The following is an 8955-nucleotide window of genomic DNA, read 5'->3' as shown; positions in this document are numbered from 1 at the left end:
CAGAAGACAGTGTTGCATCACAAGAACATAATTGCTACGCATGTTGTGGAACATGTCTTTGGAAGAAAACTGACACCTTTTTCACCCTTTAGCCCTGCACAATAGTTTTTATCTTCCTGGATCTATATCACAGATAGTTCTTCATGCAGCCCCTGGATACGAACATCTTCCAAAGCCTGCAGTTTTGTTTTTGAAGAACAAGACCAGCTGTCAGATTTAGACAGACAAAGAGAGGCCGCAGCTGTTTTAGATGATTCTCGGGAATCATCTGAAACAGTGGATGACGATGGCTCCTCTGATTATGACTCTGAATCTTCTATTGATTCAGATTGCAGCAGTGACGGTGATGAAAGAACAGTGTCTAATGGTGTCAATGATCCAGGTGCTCCTTTAATTCAAATTTCTGTGACTTCGGTTTTCAATGACCCAGAAGATTAAAGGTCCCGTTTTGGAGCTGGAAATAGGGGGAACACATTTGCCTCCAAAAAATATTTTGTATTTTGTGGACCTAATTTTGTTATATTTCCTTATATATTTATAATATCTTTTATTAAAAGAAGGGTAATTTAGTCATTTTGTACATAAAAGGGGTATTTTTAAAAATGGACATCCAAAAGGGGCATTTTTGAAAAGGGGTATTGAAAAAGGGGCATTTTTGTGAGTCTCCCTTTTTTTTAATTAATTAATCTTTTAAATTATGAAGTCAAATTTATGAAACTAAGGAGAATGTTGTAGTTATTTGTAAAATGATTACTGGATCTCGTTGAAATAAACATAAATTTTAAAGGAGAATTTTTTTGTTTTCTTTTTCTTACGATTTCACTTTTGTTTTAATTTTTTTTAAAATAATTTGTACACACGTTAACTGGATTTAGTTTTTTTGTTTAATTATATAATATTGTTATTTGTTTTCCTTTTTTTCCCATGACATCTTTTTTCTTGGGAGACTCACAAAAATGCCCCTTTTTAAATATCCTTTTTCAAAAATACCCCTTTTAGCTGTCCATTTTTAAAAATACCCCTTTTTATGTACAAAATGACTAAATTACCCTTCTTTTAATAAAAGATATCACAAATATATAAGGAAATATAACAAAATTAGGTCCACAAAATACAAAATATTTTTTGGCGGGTAAAGTGATCCCGTAATTTTTCCCACCAAAATACTTGTAAAAACTTGTAAAACCTTTTTTTCCGTAAAATTTTTCCCGTGTAAAATTTTCCCGCGAAAATTTTTTTTTTGCGGGAAAAGTGATTCCGCAATTTTTTTGGCGTTAAATTTTTGGCGGGAAAAATTTACAAGGTATTTTGAAGGTTTTTTACAGGGTATTTATAAGGTTTTACAATGTATTTTAAAAGGTTTTACAACGTATTTATAAGGTACTTATAAGATATTATAAGAATTTACAGGCTATTTTATAAGGTTTTACAGTTATAAGGGTTTACAAGTTTTTATAAGGTTTACAAGTTATAAATACCTTATAAAACCTTATAAGTACCTTGTAAAACCTTTTAAAATACATTGTAAAACCTTACAAAACACTTGTAAATACTCTGTAAAAACCTTTAAAATACCTTGTAAATTTTTTCCGCCAAAAAAATTTCGCCAAAAAAATTACGGAATCACTTTTCCCGCAAAAAAAAATTTTTAGCGGGAAAATTTTTTGGCGGGAAAAATTTTTATGGGAAAATTTTACAAGGTATTTTAAAGGTTTTTACAAGTGTTTTGGGGGGAAAATTGCGGGATCACTTTTCCCGCCAAAAAATATTTTGTATTTTGTGGACCTAATTTTGTTTCAAATAAGTGTAAAATGGTCATTAAAAATTAAAAGAGGGCAAACTTAAAAATGGACTCTTAAAGGGGGCATTTTTGAAAAGGGATATTAAAAAAGGGGTATTTTTAACAATTTTTTTTTAAAAATAATTTGTACACACGTTAACTGGATTTAGTTTTTTGTTTAATTATATAATATTGTTATTTGTTTTCCTTTTTTTCCCATGATCTCTTTTTTCTTTTGTAATTTTTTTTTAAAAATAAATTAATTTGCTGATATGTCAAAATTTTATTGGTAGAGTGACTTGTGCTTTATAAGATAAATGATACTTACTAACCGGTAATTTGAAAGTTGTAGTTTTAATTAGGAAGGGGTATTTTAGTAAATCTAAAAGTAACGGACTACAAGTATGGGAGAGTGTTTTCCGAAAAAAAGTTCCGTTTTAAGTCTTTTTTTTGTCCGGTAAACGAGTAATTTGATAACTTGACCGACCACATTTAACTTTTTAGATTTGACTCTCTAATCCCGGTAACCGCTAATCAGTAATTTGAACTCATAGAGTTAGGGGTACTTTAGTAATTTCCGATATAACGGCTATATGAACGAGGCCGTGTTTTTGAAATTTCAGATGGTTTCCTTTTATTGATTTGATCTCTCTCGCATATGAAGAAGAGTCGACTCGTCAAACCAACATCTCAAGTCAAATCTCTTCGCTGGGTACAACAAATCCTTCTTCTAATCTGTATCGATTTCTCCTGAATTCTTCAATTTCAACAACGTAATCTGACCCGACCCGCTTCACCTGATCGGATTTGGCAATCAACGAACAACCATTCAATATCTTCGTCTCGGTATTGAATCCTTCTTCTAAATTGTGTTGATTTAGGCAATTCCGATAATTCCGATCTGATTTATGAATTAGGTGTTTCTCTGTTACTAGATTCGAATATTGTTACACGAGAAATCAAACTCCCGGATTTAGGGTTCCGTCAGATTGATCTGTTTACGAATTGTGTGTTAATCTTCCTGCTTATATGAACCCAGAGGTCGATTGGTATTGTTATTTCATCGATACCAATTCTATGATAGTTTTGTGTTTTGACAGGAAGATCAAAGAGGATTCTGATTCATGATCTTCAAGGACAATAAATCCATGGGATACTATCAAAGAGATAGTAAAGGAGAACGTGGTGGTGACTGGTGAATAAATCCATGGGACACTTACTATCTGTAGGTACTTGCAAAAGCTATTGACCCTTGCTGTCGCAGTGAATATAGGAAGAAACCTGAGCGGCTAAAGTGGAAGATCTTTCTGGAATTACGCAAATAATCAAACCTCTGGGAGGATCTGGGGATGAGGAGGTTAGCCTGAGGTTCCACTTCTCATTGTTTCAGTGTTTAGCATCAAAGGGCTAATGGGTTTTTGGTGTTCAGTTACTTCGAGCTTTGGCTTCGTTTGTGGTTGTGGAGAGGGAAGGGCATTGCTTATGCGGCTTTGTTCCCTTTCTTTGGAGAAAATTATGGAGAAGTTTCAGCTATGGTAGTTGCATCAGATTGCCATAGACAAAACCAGGGAGATAGATTGTTAGGTATAATCACAAAACTTTTGACCATTGTGTTTTAGAATATACAGTTAAGAGAAGGCCGGTTTCTTGACTGTGGAATTTTCAGATTACATTGAGAAGAAAGCGTCAATTCAAGATGCTTTTTGAAAACGAGAATTGCAGACTGGTTTGTTAGACGCAATACCCAAAATAAGAGAACAAACTTTGTCGAACTGTGGTGTTAAGGTTTATATTTCTCAGACCTTCTTTTGTCGAACTTTTGTCTGTCTTATCTTACCCCCTGATCTTCTTTTCAAGAGTTCATTCTCCATGGATGTGTAAGTTACTTTCTCTTGGAGCGGGTTCTTATACATTGCAGCACTGATCTCTGATCTCTATCATGTTTGTACGCTATTGAGTATCTCTGAACTCGGGCTTCATGTGAGACTGTTCAAAACTCCATGTTTAAAGTTTGATTCTAATGTTTTTATTTTCGATTTTTACCTTGGCAGGAGCGCATACAATCAAACGATGACATAAACTTGGTGAAAAAAGGTGTGCACAAAGCCAGAATAATGCAGCAGCTTGAGTTTAGTATCTCTGTAGGTACTAGATCGACAATCAGACTCTTAACTATTATCTACCATATCTTTTTCTCTACTCTTACATTTTATCTTTACCCTGTTAGATTATTAGCTGTATATGATTGGTCATCACTTCAATACATCTGCAACAGCATTGATCATGTTGTTATTATGCAGGGAATCATATCCAGTTGTCTATCTTACTCCATGATCTTCGTTTCGATAATTCATTACTAGTACTAGCTGCAGACATGTCTGTTCGATTGAAACCAGTTATTTAAAAGTGTATAATATAGAACCAATGATGTAATTGGGAAGATTAGTCATGGTTTTCATATGCTACCCGGATTTTCTCTACCATATCGTTTGATTACTTGTAAATAGTGTGGCCTTCGATTCAATTTCTTTGCAGGAACAATGATCATGTTGTTATTCTGCAGAGAACGATATTAATCCAACTCTTCTTTTCGGGAGTTCAATCTTCATGGATGTGCACCAAATCCAGGTTCTCTATCTTCTATATGACATTTAAAATTCTGTGAATTGAATTATTTTCTTATGCTCTGGCATATATGAACTCTTTGACATTCAAGGTAGAGGACAAGTGTTCTAATGTGTTTTTCCTTGTGCTATATCTTCATGATTGTCCGAGATGTCTGGGAATTGGCTCTGCTAGGATCTCTTCTGAAGGTATGTGTTTGAAGTGGACAAGAGTGTGCTCGCGGAAGCTGACCACTCATAACTAGAACTTTACATGCACAAAACTAAATACGATACAATTATACAAACCTCACATACAACAAAAACAAAAACAAAAAGTCAAGCTAACCACTTAAGATAATAATCTCACACTTAAAGTAATAATCTCACAGACACCACACTATACAAATACAACAAAAATATGCACGTAAAAGACTCACAATCAACATTTTATTAATCCAATCACAAGAACTCTTTCATTTGAAATAGTTTTAAGAAATATTTTGGCGTTTATCATACACCAGTAAAATACTTTATAGAAGATGCAGCAACATAATTTTCTTGCTTGATTCATTTGATTAGAAGTGATTTTGTCAAGTGATATTTGTGTGCAGTGACTTCCGCAAAAACTTCGTTTCAAAAAATGGTGTTAAGGTTGGTAGTATCTGTGAGCTCCAAACAGCCATTGCATTTTGTATTTGTAAGGTATCGGATTCTCTCTTTTCCATGTTAGATTATTGGTTGTTAGTAAAAGCCGCTGATTCAATGTATTTAGCAGCAGCAATGATCGTGATTTTTCTGCAGAGGATGGTATTAAGTAATGCTGACATGCTTTTGGCTGTCTTTTTACTGCTCTTTGTTTTGAGGGTTCATTTTTCATGGATGTGCATCAAAAATGGGTTTTCTGTATATATTATCTTTGTTTGTTTTTGTGTATGTAGTTACAGTTACTTCCTCTACTTATACCCGTCTAACAATGGGACACATCTACAATTGATTTTGGTTTTTACCATTGATTGTCAGAGTTGCTGAGAACAAACGGATATGCTTTCTAGAGTTCTGCATTTACCTTTTGTCTCCGATCTCTTCTGAAGGCTAGAGTTCTGCATTTACCTTTTGTCTCCGAACTCTTCTGAAGGTATGTGCTTGATCAAACTTGTGAATGAAGAATAATCTGACCATGATGTAATGGCTAATTATTAAAAAAACTTTGGCTAATCATTAAAGATCAAATAAATGGCGTTAAATAAATGATTATTTGTTGTATACGTTGTTAAATTCGATTAAACAGGGGTCGAATCAATATAGGCCTTTCAATGGGCTATTTCTCAGACTAGATTGTATGTTTTCTACCACAATGCATGTGTGCAATAAGGCAAGAGTCCTTGCTCTCTAGTATAACCAAAAGTTTTCTACTACGTGACAGGTTAAAAAGTTCGCTGGCGTTTTCTGCCACATGACGCAGATCTCGCATTGTATAACTCTCTGTAAGGTTTCTAAGACGTTTGGTTGTCATTGTTATTGTGTAAGGTGACTGTGAGATTGTATGAAACTTCATGTTTAAAGTTTGGTTCTAATGTTTCATTTCCTATTTTAGTTTGGTAGGAGCGAGCTCATACAAGCAAATGAACATAAACTTGTTGCTAAAATGGTGCACCCAAGGCCAGAACAGTGTAGCAGCTTGAGTTTAGTATCTCTAGGTGCTAAATCGGTATTTACCGGGTTTTTTTTTCTCTACTCTGTTACAATATTTCTCTACCCTGGGAGATTATTAGCGCTGTATATAATTTTCCTCTCTTCAATACATTGCAGCACTGATCTCATCGTTCGATGCACGGAATTATATCAACCCAAACTGTTGTCTGTCTTATCTTACCCCCTGATCTTCTTTTCAAGAGTTCATTCTCCATGGATGTGTAAGTTACTTTCTCATGCTGTAGCATCTCAGATCTCTATCATGTTTATACGCTATTGAGTATCTCTGAATTGGTAGATAACTAAACTTAATTGCTTAGATGATTCAGGTAACTTCTCTTGGAGTAGATTTTTAGAAAGTTTATTTTTCTCTCCAGTTTGTAGCTTTGTATGTTCTTAGTCAAAGCTTTATTCACTCTTCTCATATCTCTTTGTAGGGTGAAATCAATAGAAGAAAAAATTACTGGGGAGGCGAACAAGTGAAGTACTCTCTCACTCTCTTACTTCAATTTGATGCATAAGTCCCACACTTTCGGAAAATACAAATACACTAAAACACCACAAAGCAAAAAAAAACAACAACAACAAACTCAACACTCATAACAAATACTTATCATGCACGAAACTAAATACAATACAAACCTCAAACACAACAAACAAAATCGTCAAGCAAAGCACTCAAAAGAAAAGATCCACGGACAGCACGCTATACACAAACACTGAAACACAACTCAAATTTGTACACGTAACAGACTTTGCAAAAACATGAAATAATTTCTAATCACGAGAAGTTCCTTCTGGTTTTCCATACATATAATTTCAAGCATCATTGATCTTTTTATGATTGTTGTATAATTATTTGATTTGTGTATGATAAATGCCAAAATATATAGTTGGAGTTCTCATTTTTAAATTATATTCGTCCTTCTCAGTTTTTGGTTGACGAGTACTTGTTGCATTTAAGTTATTTTGTTTAAATATTGTTGTATAATGACAGGATTTATTGGTTAATTCTTTATCTTTTAAGCACCCCTCGCCTAAATCGAACTCGATAGCAAAAGAAATTGCTCACAGCGTAACTAGAGAGGGTCGTATGACATCGTATCTCGCCATTGGAGGACCTTCTTGGTTGCATTCTCGAATTAAAGATGGAAAGCGGAATTGAGTGTTTAAATCTTGTTTATTTTTGAGCTATGTTCTGCTCTGTTTTAGTAATTGCTCTGTTTTTTCCCTGGGTTTAAAGAAAAAAAAGAAGTCAAAGTGAACCGGTCGGTTATTAAAATTGGAAATGAGATGATGAAATCTTGACCGTCAAATACCAAAAAATGATCCAACGGTGCTGAAAAGTGAAATCTCCATCTTCAGGTTAGTTTAGGGTTTTTCAAAGATCGAGAAGAAAAAAAAAACACAATCGAAGAAGATGAGGTTGCATTGGCAGCGAAGAGATTTGTTCACCTGAGGAAAGCTTCTCCGTCGTTTTCCCTTCGAGGTGTCAATTTCTCTGGTGCGAGTTATGACTACAGAGATAACTTGAGTAGAAATGCGTTACTCGATTTGAAGTTAGACGATGCTGTTCATCTGTTCGGTGAGATGGTACAGTCTCGTCCTTTACCTTCCATTGTTGATTTCAGTAAATTGTTGAGTGCCATTGCTAAGATGAACAAGTTCGATGTTGTCATCTCTTTGGGCGAGCAGATGCAAAATTTGGGAATTTCACATGATCTCTATACTTACAGTATTTTCATTAACTGTTTCTGCCGACGCTCTCAGATCTCTCTTGCATTAGCTGTTCTTGGCAAGATGATTAAACTCGGTCATGACCCCGATATTGTCACGCTTTCTTCGCTGCTCAATGGCTACTGTCACGGTAAGAGGATATCCGAGGCTGTAGCTTTGGTTGATCAAATGGTCGAAATGGGATATCAACCTAATACTGTTACATTTAACACGTTGATTCATGGGCTTTTTCTCCACAACAAAGCTTCAGAAGCAGTGGCGCTAGTTGATCGGATGGCTGTGAAAGGCTGTCAACCAAATCTGGTTACATATGGTGCTGTAGTAAATGGATTATGTAAGAGAGGTGATATTGATTTGGCTTTAAATCTGCTCAATAAGATGGAGAAAGGGAAAATAGAGCCAAATGTTGTAATCTACAGCACAATCATCGATGCTCTTTGCAAGTACAAACATGTGGATGATGCCCTCAACCTGTTCAACGAAATGGAGAAGAAAGGAATTAGACCTGATGTTGTTACCTACAGCTCCCTCATAAGTTGCCTTTGTAATTACGGAAGATGGAGTGATGCCTCTCGACTGCTGAGCGATATGATCGAGAGGAGAATCAACCCCGACGTAGTTACTTTCAGCGCATTGATCGATGCGTTTGTGAAGGAGGGGAAACTTATAGAGGCTGAGAAATTGTACAAGGAGATGATCAAAAGGTCTATAGATCCTGATATTTTCACTTACAATTCATTGATCAACGGGTTTTGTATGCACGATCGTCTAGATGAGGCCAAACAGATGTTTGAGTTCATGGCTAGCAAGGATTGTTACCCAAATGTAGTGACATATACTACTCTCATAAAGGGATTTTGCAAGTCTACGAAGATTGAAGATGGTATGGAACTCTTCCGGGAGATGTCTCAAAAAGGATTGGTTGGCGATACAGTCACTTACAACACTCTTATCCAGGGGTTATTTCAAGCTGGAGATTGTGATATGGCCCAAAAACTATTCAAAGAGATGGAATCTTTTGGTGTCTACCCCAATCTTTGGACCTACAACATTTTATTAGATGGACTTTGTAATAACGGGAGCCTAGAGAGAGCATTGGTGGTATTCGAGTGTTTGCAGAAGAGTGAAATGGAACTTGAC

The 8955-nt window shown here is 35.3% G+C and overlaps 1 protein-coding gene and 1 long non-coding RNA gene across 8 annotated transcripts in view; both read left to right on the top strand.

Annotated features, from left to right (window-relative positions):
- Positions 1-2243: 2243 nt before the first annotated feature.
- Positions 2244-7089, top strand: LOC9324061. Of its 7 annotated transcripts, XR_002328980.1 has the most exons (13): positions 2247-2626; positions 2881-3137; positions 3210-3364; positions 3447-3565; positions 3638-3657; positions 3832-3925; positions 4344-4593; positions 4998-5088; positions 5407-5521; positions 5810-5870; positions 5981-6094; positions 6196-6299; positions 6516-7089. It is a non-coding gene; the product is annotated as an uncharacterized LOC9324061 (long non-coding RNA). The 7 variants fall into 7 exon arrangements; XR_002328977.1 differs by having other exon boundaries at positions 2245-2626; positions 3638-3925; XR_002328976.1 differs by having other exon boundaries at positions 2246-2626; positions 3447-3725.
- A 380-nt stretch (positions 7090-7469) lies between these two features.
- LOC110224295 (pentatricopeptide repeat-containing protein At1g62910-like) overlaps positions 7470-8955 on the top strand; it is an 11623-nt gene continuing 10137 nt past the window's right edge. The window contains exon 1 of the mRNA XM_021010331.1: positions 7470-8955. Within this exon, the coding sequence (XP_020865990.1) occupies positions 7669-8955 (1287 nt within the window). The 5' untranslated portion in view covers positions 7470-7668.

Source organism: Arabidopsis lyrata (assembly GCF_000004255.2).
Source record: "Arabidopsis lyrata subsp. lyrata unplaced genomic scaffold ARALYscaffold_2, whole genome shotgun sequence".
Classification (NCBI taxonomy): Eukaryota; Viridiplantae; Streptophyta; class Magnoliopsida; order Brassicales; family Brassicaceae; genus Arabidopsis; species Arabidopsis lyrata.
This window is presented reverse-complemented; position numbering and strand designations above follow the sequence as displayed.